Here is a 24,835-nt window from a genome sequence, read left to right on the forward strand (position 1 = left end):
TAGCTGGGATTACAGGTGTCTGCCACCACGCCCAGCTAATTTTTGTATTTTCAGTAGAGACGAGGTTTCACCATGTTAGCCAGGATGGTCTCAATCTCCTGCCTCGTGATCTGCGTGCCTCGGCCTCCCAAAGTGCTGGGATTACAGGCGTAAGCCATTGCACCCAGCCCTGTTTGCTCTTTTTCTAGTTTCTTAAGGAAGAAAGTTAGGTTGTTGATTTGCAATCTTTTTTAATACAGATGTTTACAGCTATAAATTCCCTCATAGCACTGCTTTTGCTGCATCCCACAAGTTTTGTATTTTCAACTCGAAGTATTTTATAGTGTTCCTAATGTTTTCTTTTTTGGCTCATTGGTTATTTAGGAGAGTGGTATTTCATTTCCACATATTTGTAAATTTCCCAAACTTTTTTTGGTTATTGTTTTTTGATTTTATTTCATTTTGGTCAGAGAATATACTTTATATGTTTTCAGTGGTTTAAATATATTGGGACTTGTTCTAAAGCCTAACACATGGTCTATCCTAGAGAATGCTCCATGTCATTTGAGAACAATATATATTTTGCCATTGTTGCTTGGAGGCTTCTATAGATATTTGTTAGATCTAGTTGATTTGTAGTATTGTAGTCTTCTATTTCCTTGCTGATATTTTGTCTAGTTGCTTTATCCATTAGTGAAAGTGGGATAGTGAGGCCTCCGACTGTTATTGTTAAATTGTCTATTTCTCACTTGAATTCTGTCAGTTTTTGCTTCATGTATTTTAGGGCTCTGTTGTTATTGGCATATATGTTTATAGTTGTATTTTTTTGATGAATTGTTGGATTTTCTCTCTTATAAAATGTACTTTTTTGTCTCTTTTTTGGTAACAATTTTTGTCCTAAAGTGCATTGTATCTGACATTGTATAGTTTGCTGTTTGCATGGTATATCTTTTCCCTTTGTTTTGCTTTCAGCCTGTTTGGTCTTTGAATCTAACACATCATTTATTTATTTATTTGTTTGTTTGTTTTTTTGAGATGGAGTCTTGCTCTGTTGCCCAGGCTGGAGTGCACTGGTGGGATCTCGGCCCCGCCTCCCGGGTTCAAGCAATTCTCCTCTCTCAGCCTCCTGAGTAGCTGGGACTACAGGCGTGTGCCACCACGCCTGGCTAATTTTTTGTATTTTTAGTAGAGGCGGGGTTTCACCATGTTGACCCGGATGTTCTTGATCTCCTGACCTTGTGGTCCGCCCGCCTTGGCCTCCCAAAGTGCTGGGATTACAGGTGTGAGCCACCGCGCCTGGCCTTTTTCTTTTTTTTGAGATGGAGTCTGACCCTGTCACCCAGGCTGGAGTGAAGTGGCATGATCTCGGCTCACTGTAACCTCCGCCTCCCGGATTCAAGCGATTCTCCTGCCTCAGCCTCCTGAGTATCTGTGATTACAGGCATCCGCCACCATGCCCAGATAATTTTTGTGTTTTATTAGAGATAAGGTGTCACCATGTTGGTCAGGCTGATCTCAAACCCTTGACCTCAAGTGATCTGCCCGCCTTGGCCTCCCAATGTGTTGGGATTATAGGCATGAGCCACCGCACCCAGTCTCCCTTAAGATTCATTCTGATGTCATTTTCTTCATGTAGGCTTTTCTGAGCCCATGGATGTGATCCTTCCTTGAAATGCCCGTATGTCTTTGTTCATGCCTTTTGTATGATCTTTTTATTATTTTATCATGGCATATATGGTTAGTTTCTTGTCTTCTCTCCTTGCTAAGCTACTAGTTCTTTGAAGGCAGATGATAAATAATACTCATTTATATGCTCATTTAATGTATGTAACATTTAATTGAAGTGTATGAGTAAGAATTTTCTACCCTGTAAAAATTAAATAACAGTACATAGTTGTACATATGATATGTTTTTATAATTATTGGAAAGGTATAAGAAGACAATGAAAGTTCAGTTTTGCCCACAGAAATTGCTATTATAGGGCTGGGTGCGGTGGCTCACGCCTGTAATCCCGGTACTTTGGGAGGCTGAGGCGGGTGGATCACAAGGTCAGGATATCGAGACCATTCTGGCTAACACAGGTGAAACCCCATCTCTACTAAAAATACAAAAACATTAGCTGGGTGTGGTGGCGAGCGCCTGTAGTCCCAGCTACTTGGGAGTCTGAGGCAGGAGAAGAGCATGAACCCGGGAGGTGGAGCTTGCAGTGAGCTGAGATTGCGCCACTGCACTCCAGCCTGGGTGACAGAGCAAGACTCCATCTCAAAAAAAAAATTGTTATTGTAGTGTTTTGTTTTGTTTTTGAGACAGAGTCTGGCTCTGTCATCTAGGCTGGAGGGCAGTGGTGCAATCTCAGCTCACAGCAACCTCTGCCTCCCTGTTTCAAGCAATTCTTTTGCCTCAGCCTCTTGAGTAGCTGGGACTTCAGGCATGTACCACCATGCCTGGCTAATTTTTTTTTTTTTTTCTTTTTGTATTTTTAGTAGAGACAGGGTTTCGCCATGTTGGCCAGGCTGGTCTCGAACTCCTGACCTCAAGTGATCCACCCACTTCAGCCTCCCAGAGTGCTGGGATTACAGGCATGAGCCACTGCACCTGGCCATAATAGTGGTTTCTGATCAAATATTTGATGCCCAGCTTTTCATAGAGAACATCACAAAATTCCAGCTCCAAGTAATTTTGGGCTTGAGGCATAATTTCCCACAACAAACATGGGAAACCTACTTTCATATGAGAGTGACTAGGCTAAAGCAAAACTAAACTGGAAAATGTACAGGAAAGGTAGAGCTATTTGCCAGACTACTTTCTAGCCTCCATATATATCTGTTCTTTCTGGAGTCCAAATCTAGTTCTCCATTCTTAATCTCTCCCAGATGAAATCTTCAGGGACTTGCAGAAAGTGTGCAAATATGCATCCTGCTCATTTTTGTAAGTAAAACGTAATGGCTACATGGATTTATAGTTTTCTTCTGTCATTCTAATTAGATCTGAGGTGATCATGATAGGACAGTTCTGGAGAAAATACAGTTCAAAAGCTGAGTATATTTTTGAAAACTATATGCTAATGAAAGCCTTATAAATAATAGCAGATGGTCTTAAATTTACTTCACTTGCATCATAATTGTTGCATACCTGGCTTTTTGTTCATGCCAAGCCTAATAATGACTGGGACGTACCATGGTATACAGTCAGACCTGGGTTCCAGCTTGGCAAATAATTTGCCATGTAGCAGTATATTAAGGAAGTTTTTTATCCCTTCTGGGCCTCAGTTTCCTTATGTGTAAAATTCTAGAACAGAAATGTTCCTTTACCTTATGATTCGTTGCAGCAATGTAAGGGATTGCAGAAAAGATTTTGATTCATTCATCAACGAGAGTGCAAAGTGATGATAGAGGCAGATGAAATAGACTGATCAATAAAGGGAGTGGATTAGAAGAGCAAGGGTCAAAGGGGAAAAAAAAAGGAGGTGAACTCTGTATTTTTAGTTTTTTTAAATGCAGTCAAACCATATTATAACACTAGAACCAGAAGAAAAAACTAATGTTCTAATCCTAGGAAAGCATTAGCTGTCTGGGCTTTTATTGAGAAAGTTTTAGCAGGATCAGTCAATGCACATTTATCAAGTGCTCAATATGCTTGTAGCATATTGTTATATACTGTGGAGAAACTGAAAAAGATAAGATATAGTCAGTATGTCCCAAGAACTCACAACTAATTACACTTATAGAATCTAATTACAGCCATGATTACCTTATTGGCAATCTAAAATTCATTAATTCATTCAAAAGGTTCTAGTTTCAAGGAGCTCACAGCCTACTGGAAAAACAGACAAAGTAACCATGTAGTGTGAGACGTGATATAGGGTAAATACAAGGGCACTAGGAAGGACACCTGTGTCATATGTGTCAGCTGTCAGGAAAGCTACGCAGGAAAGATGGCATTAAAGTGGAATGTTGAAGGATGAATGAGAGTCATCAGGCAGAGAGACATGCAAAAGCTGCAGTGCATGCGGAGGCTCAAACAAGGAAGGGATGCTTCAGGTAGATGACAGTGGCACTGGGTGAGTGTGTGGGGGTGGTGGGTTGGTGGGTGGTGAAACAGGCTGGGGAGCAGACAAGGGCTGGGTCAGGAAGGGCCTTGTACTAACGTTATGGTGAGGACTTTTTTATTTTTTTTTAAAAAGTAGAAAGTTGTGGGAGAGTTTTTTGTTTTGTTTTGTTTTTTTGAGACGGAGTCTTGCTCTGTTGCCCAGGCTGGAGTGCAGTGGCGCGATCTCGGCTCACTGCAAGCTCCGCCTCCTGAGTTCACGCCATTCTCCTGCCTCAGCCTCTCTGAGTAGCTGGGACTACAGGTGCCCGCCACCACTCCCGGCTAATTTTTTTTTTGTATTTTTAGTAGAGACGAGGTTTCACCATGGTCTCGATCTCCTGACCTCGTGATTCGCCTGCCTCGGCCTCCCAAAGTGCTGGGATTACAAGCGTGAGCCACCGCGCCTGGAGAAAGTTGTGGAAGAGTTTTAAGCAAGGGAACATCATAAGCATATTTGCATTTTAGAAAGATCGTTCCTGGCTGGGAGCGATGGCTCAAACCTGTAATCCCGATGTTTTGGGAGGCCAAGATGGGTAGATCACCTGAGGTCAGGAGTTTGACACCAGACTGGACAACATGGTGAAACCTCATCTCTACTAAAAATGCAAAAATTAGCTGGGTGTGGTGGCACACACCTGTAATCCCAGCTACTTGGGAGGCTGAGGCAGGAGAATTGCTTGAACCCAGGAGGTGGAGGTTGCAGTGAGCCAAGATTGTGCCACTGCACTCCAGCCTGGGCAACAGAGTGAGACTCTGTCTTTAAAAAAAAAAAAAAAGATAATTCCTGAGACAAGTTAGTGATTCAACTGATGGAAAGAAGTCAGAACTCAGACCATTTAGGAGGCTGTGGAGTTCATATGAGAAAGGAAGAGGGTGAGGATTAAACTGATTTTTTTTTCCTAATTATCAGCAGGGAAAAAATTGAGGGAAATCAAGTAAAGGGAGATGAAGGAGGAAGAATTGACAGGACTTTACCAGTTACGCATGGAGAGGTTAAGGGAGAAACTACATAAAGGTTCCCTGGTTTTAAGCTTGAGAATCAGAGAGAAAGTGGTTCATTGACCAATGGAGGAAAGGGAAGAGTAGAAGAGATTTACTAGGGAAGGTAGGTTCCATTTAGAGTTCGTTGAGTGTAACATGCTGGTGAACATCCAGATAGAATTGTCCCTTAGCCTTTAAATGATCAAATCTGAGATTGGGATAGAAGTCTTGGTTGCAAATCGATTTGAGTCATTACAGTGTAAGTGGAAGCTGGCTGCAGATGAAGCAGGGTGAGTGTAGGAGTGTAAGGGAATGCAGTGCTGTAAATTAATCTTTGGTCACTGCTTTGTGATGTTGCTTTTGAAACATAAGTTTGAATACAGAGTTGACTTTTTAAAATCTGGGCTTTTCTCTTTAGTGTCATTGATTACTGTTAGTATTCTAACAGTTAATATCTGTAAGACTCTTTCCAAAGACTTGGAAAAACTGTTTTTCCTCTGTGCTATGAATTTTATAATTACTCTGTTGATTGCAGAATATCTTTTTGAGGCAGTGATTGAAATTGCAAAGTTTTTTTCATCGCTTCCAGATTACTCTCTTTCTGTTTATTCATAGTTCCTTATTTCATTTTTGATGTTTATTTGTTGACTATTTGCTTTATATCAGATGACTTTATAGGTATTTTAAGGAGATTTAAGAAAGGTTTCACTAGTTACCTATTCGTCTGTAAATTCCTTGCTTAGGCCAAGTGTGATGGCTCACGCCTGTAATGCCAGCACTTTGGGAGACCGAGGCGGGTGGATCACAAAGTCAGGAGATGGAGACCATCCTGGCTAACACAGTGAAACCCTGTCTCTACTAAAAAATACAAAAAAAGAATTAGCTGGGCATGGTGGTGGGCTCCTGTAGTCCCAGCTACTCGGGAGGCTGAGGCAGGAGAATGGCGTGAACCCGGGAGGTGGAGCTTGCAGTGAGCTGAGATCGTGCCACTGCACTCCAGCCTGGGCCACAGAGTGAGACTCCGTCTCGAAAAAAAAGAAAAAAATTTCCTTGCTTTGTATTTTATCTGGTGTTCATGTATCTGCTGCATATTAAATGATGAATGGGTTTTAATTTGTGATTTAAAGGAACTTAAATACTCTAGTGAGGTAAACTAACCACAATACAGTGGTATGTGTGCTTTGAGGTTACAGAAGAGGGAACAATTGATTTTTGTGCAGGAAAGATGGAAAAAGGCAGTCAGGGACAGGCTGACTGAGGAGATACGTGTAAAAGAGAGAAAGTGGCATGGTACTGGAGGCGGCACCATGAGCAGAGGCTGGGTGTGGAGGGGCCTGATGTCAATGGGGAATGGTTCTCAGGGGGTCAGGCTGCATGGGAGGAGTGCTGCGAGGTGAAGGTAAAGGTGGAAGATGAGCAGCAGACAGTGAAGGAAGGGTGCCCGGGCCCCTGTTCTTTAAAAGCCCCTTCACATATTTCCATGTGATTGCCCCAGCAGTGCTGTGAAAGAGAACTTGCAGGTGTCCCTTTTTCCTTTGCATTTTGTCTCCAGTCTGTCTTCTTCCTTTCGTAATTTCTATTCTAATTACTTGTGAAGAAGGGTTTGATTATCATTATCTCTATTTTATGGATGACAGAGCTGATGCTTAGTGATTTATCTAGTGCCATGTGACTAAGAAAAAACTGATTCCAGACTAGAGCCCAGGTCTTCTGACTCTAATACACCAGGCTTCTTTTACATTAATTCAGTGTCATCTTCTCTTCTACTTTTTCTATTCAGTTACTTTTCATTCTAAAGGTTATGAGGGGCTGGGTATGGTGGTTCATGTTTGTAATTCCAGCACTTTGGGAGGCTGATGTGGGAGGATTACTTGAGGCCAGGGGTTCGAGACCAGCCTGGGCATCATAAGGAGGCCTTGTCTCTACAAAAAAGAAAGAAAGAAAGAAACAAAAAATTAGCCAGGGATGGTTTGCATGCCCTTGCAGTCCCAGCTACTTAGGAGGCTGAGGTGGGAGGATCACTTGAGCCCAGGAGTTGGAGGCTGCAGTGAGCTATGTGCCATTGCACTCCAGCCTGGGTGACAGAGTAAGGCCCTGTCTCAAAAAAAAAAAAAAAGTTACAGGGTTGGTAGAAAAATGGCATAAACTTGAGTTACCGAATACGAATATACAATTTGAAGAAATTTGCTTTCTTTGTTCCTCATCATGCGTAGTCTAAACAGATTATAAACATGAGCTTGACGAATCTAGAAGATAAATAGTTTAGCCAGCAATGACTTCCTGATTTATAGGTCTGAGAAGTTTGGAACTTGGTAACTTCAATTTTTTATTTTGTTTTGTTTCATTTTAACTCTTTATTATGAAAAATTTCAAACATATCCAAAATAGAGACAGCTATATTGAGCCCTCAAGTACCCGTCACCCAGCTTCAACAATGAGCTCATAGCAGTCTAATTTCATATATACCCTCCACACATTCCTGCTCTCAGATATTTCTGAAGCAAAGCCGAGACATCATTTCATTTAACTTGAACCTTTACAGATGTTATGCTTTAGTTTAACCTGTGCTCGTGTCTCCATTTGTGTTCTAGGCATTAGGTCCAGTTCTTGGTATGGGTTTTTTTGAAGTTCACTGCTCCTTTAAGTAGTGAGTGTCAGCTGACTTTCAAAGATTGTCAGCTGTGTATACCATATTCTTCTTGCCATTTGCTACTCGTTAGTGAGTCTGGTGCCAGCCCCTAACGTGCAGCTAGGAAAAGGTGTTCCCATGTTGGTGCTCTGACCATGAACTGACATAAGAATGGATCTTGCAACAATGGTTTCATTTAGGTCAGATTTGAAGTTTCTACTGCATGGCAAAGCTGTCATTCAAAATCAGTCTCTGTGCATTTATTCATTGGCAAGTTCAAGCATGTGATAAAATTATTTTTCCTTTTGCTAACAGGCTAGAAGTAAATGGAGAAACCAGATACAGACTGGACTTTAGTCAGCAGGCACAGTGGTATTGGCTGTTACTGTTTGCCACGTTGGTTGGCATCATGAATAGGCATGAGAGGCAAGGAACTAGTGATTAACAAAGGAAAGACAGTTTTTAGGGGCGTTGTTACATTCCTGTAATTTATCTTTTGCTAGGACATGTCCCCAGCATCTCTTTGGACCTAGAATATAGCCATGTTCCTGATTATAACAGCAGGGTGTGGTGAATGTGCTCTTGAGTGTGTGTACCTGGGCCTGTGTGTGTGCACTGGGTGTTGGGCATGGCCTTGCTGGCTACTGACCTGTGTATCTCTACTTTTGTTGACTGATTCTGTTTTTGGTTAGCAATCTTACTTTATAAAATTTGCAAATATGTAAGTATAGAAATGTAATGTCAGCACTCTCTTTTCTAAGGCATTATTTCTAGGAGTCTATTTCATTTGGCCTGCTGGGAAAGAGCAGTTCTATTAATAGTGATTCCTCAGATACGTTTATTGCAGTGTTTCAGTGCTTTTTCTTTCCCCTGGAGATAAAACTGAGCCTGAACATTCTGGTATTCTTTTTTTTTTTTTTTTTTTTTTTTTTGAGACAGAGTTTCACTCTTGTTCTTGTTGCCCAGGCCAGAGTGCAATGGCATGATCTTGGCTCACCGCAACCTCCACCTCCTGGGTTCAAGCGATTCTCAAGCCTCAGCCTCCTGAGTAGCTGGGATTACAGGCACGCGCCACCACGCCTGGCTAATTTTGTATTTTTAGTAGAGATGGGGTTTGGCCATGTTGGCCAGGCTGGTCTTGAACTCCTGACCTCATTTGATCCGCCCGCTTTGGCCTCCCAAAGTGCTGGGATTACAGGCGTGAACCACTGTGCCCGGCCCATTCTGGTATTCTTTTTAGATCAGCCTTAGCTCTGTAAATGTCCTAGTTGAGAAAATATTGATCTGTTTGTCAGAAAATACAGCAAAGTGGAGTTTAAAAGTAATGGAAAGAGGGCCAGGCACAGTGGCTCACGCCTGTAATCCCAGCGCTTTGGGAGGCTGAGGCGGGTGGATCACCTGAGATCAGGAGTTCAAGGCCAGCCTGGGCAACATGGTGAAACCTCATCTCTACTAAAAATACAAAAATCAGCTGGGCGTGGCGGCACATGCCTGTAATCCCAGCTACTGGGGAGGCTGAGGCAGGAGAATCACTTGAACCCAGAAAGCGGAGGTTGCAGTGAGCCAAGATTGTGCCATCGCACTCCAGCCTGGGTGACAGAGAGAGACTCAGTCTCAATAAATAAATAAATAAAAAGAAATAAAGTAACGGATAGAGGCCATGTTTGTGTGTGTGCAGGCATGCACACACATGTGTGTAAACACACATGCACACAGTGTTTTAGTATATAAGGGTAACGATCAGGCCAGCTTTTACTGTACTTCTTAAATCGAAGGTCTACCTTTTTTAGAATTTGAGAAGAATTAGTATGAAGGTGTGAGTGGAGCCTCAAACACTATAGTCTCTTATCTAGAAAAAGGTACTTCCCAGTTTGCTTAGGTACCTGGTTTTTTTTTGTTGTTTTTTGGTTTTTTGAGAAGGAGTCTTGCTGTGTCGCCCAGGTGGGAGTGCAGTGGTGTGATCTCGGCTCACTGCAAGCTCCGCCTCCCAGGTTCACGCCATTCTCCTGCCTTAGCCTCCCGAGTAGCTGGGACTACAGGCACCCACCACCATGCCTGGCTAATTTTTTGTATTTTTTAGTAGAGACGGGGTCTCACCGTGTTAGTCAGGATGGTCTCGATCTCCTGACCTCGTGATCCACCCGCCTCAGCCTCCCAAAGTGCTGGGAGTACAGGTGTGAGCCACTGTGCCCCGCCAGGTACCTGTTTTTTTGTAGGCTCAGTATACACTGTGAGCTCGTGCTCTGCTAAGTATGCTCTGGTAGAGGACGGGACATAGGGAAATCTCTGGGCTTCAGGCATTCAACATCTTTTGGACTAAGTAAAATATATGTGATTCGACGAATAGTGACCTTTGAAGAACAGGTAAGATTTAGAGAAGTCACGAGCAGAATGTGCTGCTTGGGCCTCAGTTTGTACAGCTTTAAAATGAGAGCATTATACGTAGATGATCTAAAGACCCCTCTTAGGACTGATCCTGCAAGTTAAAAAACATCCAAAGAGAGAAAATTAGGCTTCACAAGCTTAATGAAAAATAATGAGAATGTTTTTGGAGAAGCCAAAATCCCTTTGTTTTCCCTTTTTGGTATCCCTTACAAGGCCTTTGATCATTTACTTGTGTTCAGATATCTCGAAGGGCTATGGAACATACTGTCCCCCTATTAATTAATATGCATTTAGCTAATGCCTTTTAATGTTTAATTTAAAATACAGCAGAAATTAAAACTTGAAGAAAATCACTCAAATTTGTGTCAGTTGACACCTAACAAGTATGCTTGAATATATGGCAAGGTATTCTTTGCCCTAAATTATCCCTTAGTAAAGAGGGAGTTGCCTTCATTTGAGTCCTTATGAAACCTCTGAAGGTGAGGGGTGCCTTCTCAATTACTTTGAACAACAAACTACTGTTTTGGGATGATAAGCTATTATCATCAATTAGTGCTACTTTTTGGATGCCTATAGGGATTTCCTGACAGAAGCAGTGGAAAAACAGGCAGAGAAATTTAACAGTTTGGTGTTGGATGCCTTAAAATAAGCCTTTTTTTTTTTTTTTTTGAGATGGAGTCTCACTCTGTCGCCCAAGCTGGAGTGCAGTGGTGCAGTCTCAACTCACTGCAACCTCCGCCTCCTGGGTTCAAGCAATTTTCTGCCTCAGCCTCCCGAGTAGCTGGGATTACAGGCGCCCACCACCACGCTTGGCTAATTTTTGTATTTTTAGTAGAGGTGGGGTTTCACCATCTTGGCCAGGCTGGTCTTGAACTCCTGACCTTGTGATCCACCCGCCTCGGCCTCCCAAAGTGCTGCGATTACAGGGGTGAGCCACTGCACCCAGCCCAAAATAAGCCTTTAAGTGACCATTTGGAAAAAAAATACCAGGCTTTGAGCAGAGGAATGGCACAATCTTTTTGTTTAATTAATTAATTAAGTTAGTTTTTAGAGCTGGGGTGTGGCTCTGTTGCCCAGACTGGAGGGCAGTGGTGTGATCATGGCTCACTGCGGCATCGACCTCCTGGATATCAGCAATCCTCCCACCTCAGCTTCCCCAGTCCTTTTGTTTTATAAAAACAAGGACCCCTCTGGATGCTGAGTTGAGAATAGACTCTAATGGGCAGCAGTAGAAGTAAGGATACCTGTCAGTAATCCTGGTGCAGGATGCTGGCAGTGGTAGTGGATGTGTTGAGAAGTAGTCTGATTCTGACTGTATTTTGAAAGTAGAGCCAAGAGAATTTTTTTTTTTTGTTGGATTTGGATGTTGGGTATGAGAAAGAGATGAATCAAATATTTATTAAATCCTTTAAAATCAAGCACACTTCACCCTCCCTTACCTAACAATTCCTCTTCTAAAATTTAGTTTAAGAAAACAATCGTGTGTAAAGATGTTTGTAAATACAAGAATAGTTATCACAGTAATATATCACAGTAATGAAGATCTAAAAACATGCAAATAATAATGGAGAATCAGCCAAATAAATGCTGGTAAATCCTTTCAGTAGAGTACTATGCAGCCATTAAAATGATCTACAAGTATGTTTTTGGACAAGGAAATGCATTACAAGTTTATTTCCAGGTTTAGTTTTTGTATGTATTTTGCCGGGAATTTGAGGTTTCTTTTTTATTTTTCAAAATTAGTTTTCAATACTGGGAGTATTTGAATGGGAAATCATTAGAGGGTATCAGAAACTACTGGTTGCTGCTTTAGTAATGTAGAAAGCTTTCATGTTAACTTTTGATTGGTGAATATTTTGTATCTCTACTTTCAAAGGTAGTTACCTTGTTTTCCTACAATCAAATTGTTGCTAAGGAAATTTTATTTTCTTGCTCTCTTTCAGCAAATTAACTAAGGTAATTTTTGAAAGAAGTTGAATCATTTATTACCTGTTGCATTCTGACATGTATCAGAAGTTGGCAAGTTAAGTGTAATTTAAAATAGTACAAAATTTTATCAAAAAGCTTTGCCATTTCAGAGTAGTTATCTTCCCTCATGTATCATATATGTAACCCCCTAAATAAATGGCATATACTAGAAGAATCATTCCTGTATAACTGTCTGTATAAATGGTTGAAATGAAATCAACCATATTGGATCCATAAACTTATTTGATCCATAAGAACACTTCTCTTTGGTTCACTGAGTGAGTTTGGTTTGCTTTGTTCAGATTTTATTTTTTATTTATTTATTTATTTATTTATTTTTTTTTTTGAGACGGAGTCTCGCTCTGTCACTCAGGCTGGAGTGCAGTGGCGCAATCTCGGCTCACTGCAAGCTCTGCCTCCCGAGTTCACGCCATTCTCCTGCCTCAGCCTCTCCGAGTAGCTGGGACTACAGGCGCCCGCCACCACGCCCGGCTAATTTTTTGTATTTTTAGTAGAGACGGGGTTTCACCGTGGTCTCGATCTCCTGACCTCGGGATCCACCCGCCTCGGCCTCCCAAAGTGCTGGGATTACAAGCGTGAGCCACCGCGCCCGGCCGCCAGATTTTAAATCAATTTTTATTTAAGTGTTCATAAGATGGAAAATACAAGACTTTTTCTAGGATCATTTCTCTGCTATAAATTATTTGCTTCATGTATTTCTTTTTTTTTTTTTTTTTTGAGACGGAGTCTCGCTCTGTCGCTCAGGCTGGAGTGCAGTGGCGCCATCTCGGCTCACTGCAAGCTCCGCCTCCCGGGTTCACGCCATTCTCCTGCCTCAGCCTCTCCGAGTAGCTGGGACTACAGGCGCCCGCCACCACGCCCGGCTAATTTTTTGTATTTTTAGTAGAGATGGGGTTTCACCGTGGTCTCGATCTCCTGACCTCGTGATCTGCCCGCCTCGGCCTCCCAAAGTGCTGGGATTATAAGCGTGAGCCACCGCGCCCGGCCTGCTTCATGTATTTCTATCACACTGAATCTATTATCTGTTCAATCACAAACATTAATTGGAAAATTGAGGATCACAAACTCCTGTTCTTGGTCCTCTCCTGCCATCTGTCTTCCTCCTTCCCCCATGTTTCCCCTCAAATCTCTTGTGATTAAAAAAAAACGTTTTTGAAATTACTAAATAATAAAATAGAATCTTTTATGCACAGTTCTGTGACTTCTGATACATATACTGAGTCATGTAACAGTTACAATACAGAATAGTTCCATCATCCCAGTTATATCTCTTTATAGTCACACAGTCCCCTGGCATCCACTGATCTATAGTTTTGTCTTTTTGAGGATGTTTTATGAAAGGAATAATTTTGAGACTGGCTTCTTTTTTTTTTTTTTTTTAACAGAGTCTCACTCTGTCACCCAGGCTGGAGTGCAGTGGCATGATCTCAACTCACTGCTAGCTCCACTTCCCAGATTCACGCCATTCTCCTGCCTCAGCCTCCCGAGTAGCTGGGACTACAGGCACCCACCACCATGCCCGGCTAATTTTTTGTATTTTTAGTAGAGACGGAGTTTCACTGTGTTAGCCAGGATGGTCTCGATCTCCTGACCTTGTGATCCACCTGCCTCGGCCTCCCAAAGTGCTGGGATTACAGGTGTGAGCCACTGTGCCCAGCCCATGCCTGGGTAATTTTTAAATTATTTTTTGTAGAGATGAGGCCTCATACTGTGTTGCCTATGCTTGTTTCACACTCCTGGGCTCATCTCCCACATCAGCAGTAACTCTGTGTTTAGCCTTTTGAGGAAAACTGTCAATGTGTTTTCTAAAGTGGTTGCACCATTTTACAATCCCTTCAGCACTGTATGAGGGTTCTAATTTAACCACATTTTATCAACATTTGTTACTGCCCATGTTGTCATCTAGTGGGTGTCAAGTGGTATCTCATTGTGATTTTGATTTGTATTTTCCTAGACTGATGATGTGAAGCATCTTTTCTTGTGCTTATTGACCATTTGCATATATTCTTTGGGGAAATATGTATTCTGATTCTTTGCCCATTTTAAAATTGTTATTTATCTTTTTATTGTTGAATTGTAATAGTTCTTTATGTGTTCTGGACACAAATCCCTTCTCAGGCATATAATTTGCAGATATTTTCTCCCATTTTTTGGTTTGTCTTTTACTTTCTTGGTGGTGTCCTTTGAAGCACAAAAATTTTTAATTTGGATGGAGTCCAGTTTATCCATTTTTGGTGGTGATGTTTGTACTTTTGGTGTTGTGTCTAGGAAACCACTACTTAACCCAAGGCCATGAAGATTTACACCTTTGTTTTGTTCTAAGAGTTTTATGGTTTTAGCTCATACATTTAGATCTGATTCATTTTGAATTGATTTTTGAGAACGGCATATGGTAGGTATCCAACTTCATTCTTTTGCATGTGGATATCCAGTTGCCTGAGCACCATTTGCTGAGAAGACTCTTATTTCCTCACTGAATTGTCTTGGCACCCTTGTCAAAAATCAGTTTCCCATAAACATTGTATTTCTGGATAATTCTGTTCTATTCATCTATGTGTCCATTTTTATGCCAGTACTACATTGTCTTACGATTGTAGCATTTAGTTTTGAAATTGGGAAGTGGGCGTCCTCCAACTTTGTTCTTTTTTAAGATTGTTTTGGCTAGAATGAGATTTTATAAACATAAATTGGAGAAAGTAACTCCATGCTTGAAATATTCAAATCAGTGATACCTGACTACGTCTGTCATAAAATTCATATCTTTAACTTGACCCACAAGATTTATGATCTGACCTCTGCCCAGTTTGACCTTTCACCCACTTTCCCTCTTGGTCACTGCCTTGCAGCTTCATTGGCCTACTTCCTGCTTCTTTTTTTTTCTCTGAGACAAGAATGTCTCTCTCTCACCCAGGATGGAGTGCAGTGGCGTGATCTTGGCTCACTGCAACCTCCGTCTTCCAGATTCAAACAATTCTCCTGCCTCAGCCTCCTGAGTAGCTGGGATTACAGGCATGTGCCACCACGGCCGGCTAATTTTTGTATTTTTAGTAGAGACAGGGTTTCACTGTTTTGGTCAGGCTGGTCTCAAACTCTTGACCTCAGGTGATCCATCCGCCTTGGCCTCCCAAAGTTCTGGGATCACAAGCGTGAGCCACCATGCCTGGCCTACTTCCTGCTTCTTGAATGCGTTAAAACGCCTTCCTGTTACATGGCTTTTGCATATCTACGTACTTTTTCTTGGAATGCTCTTCTCTTCACTAATTCCTACTCATTCTTCAGGTCTTAGCCTAAATGCCATTTTAAAAGAAAGACTGTTCTTTTTATTTTTAAAATATTGCTTTATCTTTTCCCAGTTAGAAAAGCAACATACAAGTTCTTTAGAGCAAGCTTGAAAAATAAAGAAAAGCATGGCTACACACACACACACACACACACACACACACACACACACGGAAACCACAGGACAAGCATTTAATGTTGTAGTGCCATCAAATGTCAGCTTGTTATTGGTCCTTTGGGTTTTTCGTTTTTTCTGTTTGGAAGCCTGCAGAATTTTTCGTGCTTGGAATTGCCAAGATGTGTCCAGATTGGGTCTATTATCATTTGTTTTGCTCTATAGATGTATAGACCCTTACATCTATAGTGTCTGTTTACATTCAGGGAAGTTTTTGTTTGTTTGTTTGTTTTTGTTTGTTTTTGGAGGTGGAGTGTCGCTCTGTCGCCCAGGTCAGAGTGCAGTGGCAGGATCTCAGCTCACTGGAAGCTCCACCTTCTGGGTTCATGCCATTCTCCTGCCTCAGCCTCCCGAGTAGCTGGGACTACAGGTGCCCGCCAACACGCCTGGCTAATTTTTTGTATATTTAGTAGAGATGGGGTTTCACCTTTGCAAGGATGGTCTCGATCTCCTGACCTCATGATCTGCCCACCTTGGCCTCCCAAAGTGCTAGGATTACAGGTGTGAGCCTCCGCGCCCAGCCGGAAGCTTTCTTTCTTTGAATCTGTAATATGGTTTTACTTTCTTTAACCAAAAGGTTATTGTATAATAGGATTGACTCTTCTCTGTTTTCTACATTATTCTCTTTTCTTGCCGTTGTTTCCTTTTCTTTCTACCTGGCTCCTTTTGAATTGAATATTAGGATATCATCTTAAGTGTGTCTTTTTTTTTTTTTTTTTTTTTTTTTGAGACAGAGTCTCGCTGTCGCCCAGGCTGGAGTGCAATGGCGCGATTTCGGCTCACTGCAGACTCCGCCCCCCAGGGTTCACGCCATTCTCCTGCCTCAGCCACCTGAGTAGCTGGGACTACAGGCGCCCGCCACCTTGCCCGGCTAATTTTTTTTTGTATTTTTCGTAGAGACGGGGTTTCACCGTGTTAGCCAGGATAGTCTCGATCTCCTGACCTCGTGATCCGCCCGCCTCGGCCTCCCAAAGTGCTGGGATTACAGGCATGAGCCAACGTGCCCGGCCAAGTGTGTCTTTTAACATAATGGATACAATGTTCTGCATAGACTTTTTTTTTTTTTTTTTTGAGACGGAGTCTTGCTCTGTCGCCCAGACTGGAGTGCAGTGGCGTGAACTCGGCTCACTGCAAGCTCCGCTTCCCAGGTTCACGCTATTCTCCTGCATAGACATTTTAATGCTATATTGCCACCAATTATCTTAATACTTTTTTTTGCAGTTTTTTCTTATTAAGCTGATATTTTAATCTCAACCTAGTCTTTGTGATTCTTTGTTGAAGCTTTATATAGTGCCTGGCACAAAACTATGTGCTCAAACATACATTGAATGAGTGATTAAAAGATTATAAACATGAATAAATAAGAACCAGTTCTTAGTTGTTGTATTCTACTGAGACTGTCAAAGTATTTCTCTAGTAATGAATTCCTTTTTTTAAAAAAAGCTGTATTGAAGTGTAATTTATATATATAGTATGTGAACTTCCAAAATCTGAGACAGGTATCAGTTAATTTAGAAAGTTTATTTTGCTAAGGTTGGGGAACACGCCTGTGAAACAGCCTCAGGAAGTCCTGATGACATGTGCCCAAGGTGGTTGAGATACAACTTGGTTTTATACATTTTAGGGAGACATGAGACATCAATCAATATATGTAAGAAGTACGTTGGTTCTGTTTGGAAAGGTGGGACAGCTCGAAGCAAAGGCAGGAAGACTTGAAGTGGGGAAGGGGCTTCCAGGTCACTGATAGGTGAGAGATGCACAGTTGCATTCTTTTGAGTTTCTGATTAGCCTTTCCAAAGGAAGCAATCATATATGCATCTATCTGTCTGACTGAGACTGATACCTGTCTCAGATTTTGGAGGTTCACATACTATATATATAAATTACACTTCAATACAGCTTTTTTTTTAAAAAAGGAATTCATTACTAGAAAAATACTTTGACAGTGAGCAGAGGGATGACTTTCAATAGAAGAGCAGAATTTGAATAGAATGAATACTAGTGAGCAGAGGGATGACTTTGAATAGAATGGGAGGCAGGTTTGCCATATCAGTTCACAGCTTGACTTTTCCCTTTAGCTTAGTGATTTGGGGCCCCAAGGTTTATTTTCCTTTCACAAGTATGAGGGTGTAATTCAATAATTTTTTAGTAGATTTTATAGGGTTGTACAACTATGACAACAGTTCAGTTTTAGAACGGTTCAGTCACTGCAAAAAGTTCCTTCATGTAAGCTTGCACTTAAATCCCTGCTTTTTCACTCTGCTATCTCTATAAATTTGCCTTGTTATTTAAATGTATGCTGATGTTACTCTCATATATATATATATATATATATATATATATATATATACACACACACACTTTTAGGATTGTTTATATCTAAACAACTTTAATGAAGTATATATACTTAAAGTATATATACTGCCTTTGCTTTGAGCTGTCCCACCTTTCCAAATGGAACCAATGTACTTCTTACATATATTGATTGATGTCTCATGTCTCCCTAAAATGTATAAAACCAAGCTGTATCTCAACCACCTTGGGCACATGTCATCAGGACTTCCTGAGGCTGTTTCACAGGCGTGTTCCCCAACCTTGGCAAAATAAACTTTCTAAATTAACTGATACCTGTCTCAGATTTTAGAAGTTCACATACTATATATAAATTACACTTCAATACAGCTTTTTTTTAAAAAAAAGCATGCACACACTTTATAATTGTTTTCATTTTTAAGCATGGCTTTCTAGGAGTTGCCTTCCTGTCTGCATAGCTTAGTGATCAGTGGTCACCCAGTGCTTGGACAGTGGTTGCCTCAGACATCTTGAGCCAGTAAGGCGTTCGTCCTCTGCCAGTAGATCTCTGTGGGTAGGGAGCACATACAAAGTTTAGGCTGTTTTTGGATCTGCCGTCTTTTACTTTCCACCCAGTCCTTTCATGTCTCCTCTGTACCTGCATGCCACTTCTGGGTTGGCCAACAAATGTGCCCCACCCGGACTGCAACCTCCGCCTTCTAGAGCTGTTCACCCTCTCACTCACTTCCCACCTGCTCCATCACTTACTCTGACAGTGCAGGTGGTCCTGTGTGTTCTTCCCCACTCCAAACTCAGTGAACTCCCTTCCACTCCAGCAGCAAAGCTGTCAGTCCTAATGGTTTGCCTTGCCCTGCTCTGCCTTGCAGAACCTCTGTACCTACTGAATGGGTAGATGAGGTGGGAGTAACCTTACACAGACTCTGATTGTTCTTACCCACCTTTTAGCAGTTTTTCAAGCATAAATGCTTCTCAGGTTGTTGTATTCTTCTGGTGGATTTCCAGAGCACTGAAAGGGTTGTTTTGCCCATTTCACCCAGCTTTATCATTGGTTTTTGGGGAGAGGAATTAACTACCTTCTCACTAGGCTGTAGCTGGAAGTCTTCCCTCTCAGAATGTATTTTTTAGTGTAGTTAGTCATTTCCCCAGGTATATTTACTGTATCCTTAGGGTTCTCCAGAAAAACAAAACCAAACCCCTGTGTTAGGGTTTTACAGAAAAACAACCAGTAGTCAGGGCAAGGCAAACCATTAGGACTGGTTGCTTTGCTAGTGTGTCGGAAGGGATCTCACTGAATTTAGAGTGGTGGATAACACGCATGCCCACTCTGTATATGGGGAGGGGCCGAGGGTAGGGAGAGAAAGAGATTGATCTTAAGGAATTCACTTACGCGATTGTGGGGCTTTCAAGTCTGAAATTCATAGGGCAGTTGGGCAGAGATGAGTTGATGTTGCAGTCTTGTTGCCGGACCAAACTGAGGGTCGGGTTGCTATTTCTTGTGGCCCAATAACGAGATGCAGATGAACTGGGGAGGAAGAGAGTTTTTATTTCTGTAACTGTTACAGGGAGGCCTGGAAATTATCACCAGACCAACTTAAAATTACAAAGTTTTTCTGAGCTTATGTACCTTCTAACCTATATGTCTGCATGTAAGTGTGCATTCATCTAAAGATGTAAGTGATTAATTTCTTTTAATCTGTAACTAAAGTCTGAGTCCTGAAGCCCTTCTTCTGGAGCCTCAGTAAGTTTACTTAATCTAAATGGGTCTAGGTTCTGGGGTGATTACCCTTATCTTGTGTCCTGCTAAATCACGGAGATTTGAGGAGTTCCTTCAGACTTCCAGTAAACTTGTTTGTGGAGGCCTGGGGAGTTTCTTCAGACCCCTAATAAAACTTGTTTAATCCTAAATGGTTCCTGTTAAGAATTCCTTCGTTATTTTGTCACGCTTTAAGGCCCAGGAAAGGCCTAGGCAAAACTCTTGGTGCGCTTTTGTTACATTCCAGCCTTTGTATAACAGCACTGACTTTTTTTTTTTTTCAGCTTTTAATATGTAACTTAACCACTCAGTACTGAAACAGTTGTTATGGAGGCCTGCATTAGTGAGACGTGGCCTGCCACAGTCTTAACTCCAGATTCTGCTGGGTAGCAGGCTGGACACACAGGCAGGGTTTCTATGTTGTAGTTCTTTTCCAGGAAACCTCAGTCTTTGCTCTTAAAGCCTTTACCTGTTAGATGAGGCCTTCCTATATTATGGAGGGTAACCCACTTTACTAGAAATCTGTTGATTTAAATGTTAATCACATCTAAAATATACCTTCACAGCCATATCTAGATTGGTTTTTGACCAAAAACTGGGCACCAAAGTCTAGCCAAGTTGACACATAAAATTAACTGTCACACTTGCCTTCTGAGGATTCAGGGTAAATTATTTTGGTGTAGATGTAGTCTGGTTGCTGTCTGTTTCCCACTGTATACCTTGCTCTAGCTAAACAAGCAGCTCCAGCTGTTTCATATACATGCTTTTGCTTTTGCACATCTATGTCTTTGGTCATAGTGTACCTGCAGCATAGAGTGCTTGCTGTGTCCAGATCTTACCTGTCCTTCTGAGGATTAGATCACAGATACTTATACATACAATTTTCTTTGCAGCCTATACACTAGCTCTCCTAAACTTCTTCCTGTCACCTAATTATGCTGTGTTCTGTCTTGCCATTGTGCTTTTGCACACAAGTTCCTTTGGTTTAGAATATCCCTCCCTCCCTCTCTCTTTTCTGTTCTTTTTTAAAGAGACAGGGTCTCAGTATGTTGCCTGGGCTGGTCTCGAACTCCTGAGCTCAAATGATCCTCCCATCTCGGTCTCCCAAAGAGCTGTGATTACAGGCGTAAGCTGCTGCACCTGGTCCTTCCTTCCTACTTTCTGTAAAACTTTTACAGCTTCCTCAGGTCAATTACATGCTCCTTTTCATTATGCTCCCGTTGTCCCTTTGCGTATTTCCACAGAGGCACTCATCACATTTTATTGTTGTTGTTTACATATCTGTCTGTCAAAAGACTTTGTTTTCCAAGAGCAGAGGTTACTATACTGTTTTCCTTTTCAAAGTTGGTCCTCAGTCGAGCCTGAGTATCCGGCCTGTAGTACCTAAATAAATCGTGGTATGATAAACTGAATCTCTGTTAAAGATTTGGAAATTGTTTCATATTTCTTCTGTAATTTCTCATTGTTTGAATGTGGAGATAATGACGGCTTGGAGATGAAATAAGTCTGAATAGCAGAGATCAGCCTTGGGTTGGACTCCAGACGTTCTTGGGCTTATTAAATATTTGGTTGACTCACTGATATAAATAGTTTTATTTATTTTCCATTCTTTACCAGGTACATAGCTTCAAAATTACTGCATTAACAAAAGCTCTTTCTGATTATAAACATTGATTTATTTTTACTCAAATTTGTATATACTGTATATACTGAGTAAAACAAATTTTACTTTTTTTTTTTTTTTTTTTTTATGAGACAGAGTCTTGCTTTGTTGCCTAGGCTGGAGTGCAGTGGCACGATCTCGGCTCACTGCAAGCTCTGCCTCCCGGATTCACGCCATTCTCCTGCCTCAGCCTCCTGAGTAGCTGGGACTACAGGCACCTGCCACCACGACCAGCTAATTTTTTTTTGTATTTTTTTTTTTTTTTTTTTTGTAGAGACGGGGTTTCACTGTGTTGGCCAGGATGGTCTCGATCTCCTGACCTCATGATCCGCCCGCCTCGGCCTCCCAAAGTCCTGGGATTACAGGCGTGAGCCACCGCGCCCGGCCTCAAATTTGTTTTAAGAATATCAAAGAGGCCAGGCACGGTGGCTCACGCTTGTAATCCCAGCACTTTGGGAGGCCGAGGCGGGTGGATCATGAGGTCAGGAGATCGAGACCATCCTGGCCAACACAGTGAAACCCCGTCTCTACTAAAAATACAAAAAATTAGCCGGGCGTGGTGGCGGGCGCCTGTAGTCCCAGCTGCTCGGAGAGGCTGAGACAGGAGAATGGCGTGAACCCGGGAGGCGGAGCTTGCAGTGAGCCGAGATTGCGCCACTGCACTCCAGCCTGGGTGACAGAGCGAGACTCCGTCTCAAAAAAAAAAAAAAAAACCAAAAAAAACAAACACACAAACAAAAAAAGATTATCAAAGAATCCAAGACTGTTTCAGCTTCTTTCTACCTAAAATACAGTGGTGATAACTGGTGACTGATTTGTAAGCAATCTCAATGTAATGATAAATAACCTTTTCCTTTCTCTGCTAGATGTTGGTTATCTTTCTGAAGTAGACTCTCCATGGCCTGAACATTTTCCGAAAATCACTTTGAGGAAAATATCTGTTTAATAACAAGATAACCACATCAAGATGGTTGGAAAGCTGAAGCAGAACTTACTATTGGCATGTCTGGTGATTAGTTCTGTGACTGTGTTTTACTTGGGCCAGCATGCCATGGAATGCCATCACCGGATAGAGGAACGTAGCCAGCCAATCAAATTGGAGAGCACAAGGACCACTGTGAGAACTGGCCTGGATCTCAAAGCCAACAAAACCTTTGCCTATCACAAAGATATGCCTTTAATATTTATTGGAGGTGTGCCTCGGAGTGGAACCACACTCATGAGGGCCATGCTGGACGCACATCCTGACATTCGCTGTGGAGAGGAAACCAGGGTCATTCCCCGAATCCTGGCCCTGAAGCAGATGTGGTCACGGTCAAGTAAAGAGAAGATCCGCCTGGATGAGGCTGGTGTTACTGATGAAGTGCTGGATTCTGCCATGCAAGCCTTCTTACTAGAAATTATCGTTAAGCATGGGGAGCCAGCCTCTTATTTATGTAATAAAGATCCTTTTGCCCTGAAATCTTTAAGTTACCTTGCTAGGTTATTCCCCAATGCCAAATTTCTCCTGATGGTCCGAGATGGCCGGGCATCAGTACATTCGATGATTTCTCGAAAAGTTACTATAGCTGGATTTGACCTGAACAGCTATAGGGACTGTTTGACCAAGTGGAATCGTGCTATAGAGACCATGTATAACCAGTGTATGGAGGTTGGTTATAAAAAGTGCATGTTGGTTCACTATGAACAACTTGTCTTACATCCTGAACGGTGGATGAGAACACTCTTAAAGTTCCTCCAGATTCCATGGAACCACTCAGTATTGCACCATGAAGAGATGATTGGGAAAGCTGGGGGAGTGTCTCTGTCAAAGTGAGTAGAAGATACGTTTTTTATTTTGACTCTATATTTAGCTAATAATGATCTATACATATGTATGTATGTGTTTTATGTATATATCTGTGTATGTACCTGTGTGTATATATAGAAACTGAAGACCTTTTCTGGAACAGATACAGCTTCATTGATGAGGTTTCTTTTTTTATTAATTCTCCACTAGTTTATTACAGATGTTCACTTATTTATACTTCATTTTTTCATTTATATATTGTGGCCCTCTTTATTTGTTTGATGGATACAAACCCACCTTACAGGCAGTGAAAAGCCTTCTTCAAGGTCTCAGACCTTAATGTCCATCATTCAGTTTCAGTGGCTTCTGATTTCTAATTTCTAGATATTGTTGTTAATGAGGATAGTTGGCTTTTGTGTGGATTAAGGTTAAAATCAGGAAGTGCAGATATCATGTTAATGAGCACATAGTGAATTATAAGCATTTTGAAATTTTTAGTGGTAGAGAAAAAAGCTTCGTCTAACCTGATCTCTTCATTTTATGGACAAGAAGACTGAGTCACAGTAAGATTAAAACAATTTGTTCAGATTTAGATGGCAAGGCCAGAATTTGAGATATAACCTCTCTTATTTTTTACAAAAGGCTAGAGAATGTCCAAAATTTGGAAGCCTAATCCATACAAGAAGTTCCTTGGATTCAAAACTTCTCAAATGATGATTTTTAGCATTTTGCTTCTTTTCTTATGAAGTGACAACTAGTATACCCTCTAACCTGTCTTGATGACTTATATACCTGGAATGAAGATATAAAAATGGAAACTACTATTAAATTCAGGTAGCATCTCTTCATGAAAAAGAGTTGTCTATAACTAAATTTTATTTTATTTTTTTCATTTATCAAAGTAATATATAACACCTGTAAAAAAGAAAAAGCAGTATACTTTCCTTGTGTGCCCTTCTTACTTTCACCAAGGAGTATCTCCTTAATTTTTTTTTTCCCATATAGAACTTGTATAGTAAATAGATTTCTTATGTAGATAATCTCAAAGGAACAGCTGCCTGCCTATACCAAGCTTTCAATTATTGATTATAAGTTATGACATACCATCATTGTAGTGGCTCTAGGTTGTTTTTATTGATTCAAAGAAAATTTCAGCTCTGGCTACTCTGATTGCAGTTTATTATTATTTCCAGATAATAGACTATAATTGATTTTTAATCACCTGTATTAGGTATTTCAGTCTTTGTGCTTGTATGTTGGCCCGGCACTGATGCCATCTACATCTGCTAATATGAAAGGAGGCCATTAGACCACCAGCCTCTTCAGTAGGGATTAAAGAGATATGCTTAAGTTAAATTTTGGTGCTAATCAGGAAGAGAACATTTTGTGTATATACTTGCTATGTTTAAGGTAAACATAAAGGCCAAGAAAATTCATAGAAATTATATTATGAATTAATGAATTTTAGAAAGTAAAGAGACCTTACTTAGCATTTCAGTATGTGGAATGGAGGCCCTGTAAGGCTCTATGTTTTGTCAAAAATTAACATGTCACAATCATGTGTAGAACCTACCAATGCTTATTCCAAGATTTTTGCATTTGGGGTCTTTCTAGTTTGGGGCTATTTTGGATAAAAGTTGCTAAGAACGTTCTTGTACATTACTTTTGGTGGATATAGCATTCATTTCTTTTAGGTATATACCAATGAACAGAATTGCTGGATGACAAGGGGGGTGTGTGTGTGTGTGTGTGTTTGTGTGTGTGTTTGTGTGTGTGTGTGTGTGTGTTTAACAGATACTTTCTAACAGTT

General features: G+C 41.2%; 1 protein-coding gene across 5 annotated transcripts in view; it reads left to right on the forward strand.

Moving 5' to 3' along the window:
- The window catches only part of TPST1 (tyrosylprotein sulfotransferase 1), a 194,574-nt gene that overhangs the window by 15,698 nt on the left and 154,041 nt on the right, over window positions 1-24,835 (forward strand). For all 5 annotated transcript variants that reach the window (XR_009214910.1, XM_058444300.1, XM_032757331.2 and 2 more), the window contains exon 2: window positions 22,103-23,048. Coding sequence is in view for 4 of the 5 variants with exons in the window: in XM_058444300.1 (XP_058300283.1) it covers window positions 22,204-23,048 (845 nt within the window). In the remaining variant the exon portion in view is untranslated. The remainder of the gene's footprint in view (window positions 1-22,102; window positions 23,049-24,835) is intronic.

The sequence above is a fragment of the Hylobates moloch genome, unplaced genomic scaffold (assembly GCF_009828535.3).
Source record: "Hylobates moloch isolate HMO894 unplaced genomic scaffold, HMol_V3 SCAFFOLD_1, whole genome shotgun sequence".
NCBI lineage: Eukaryota > Metazoa > Chordata > Mammalia > Primates > Hylobatidae > Hylobates > Hylobates moloch.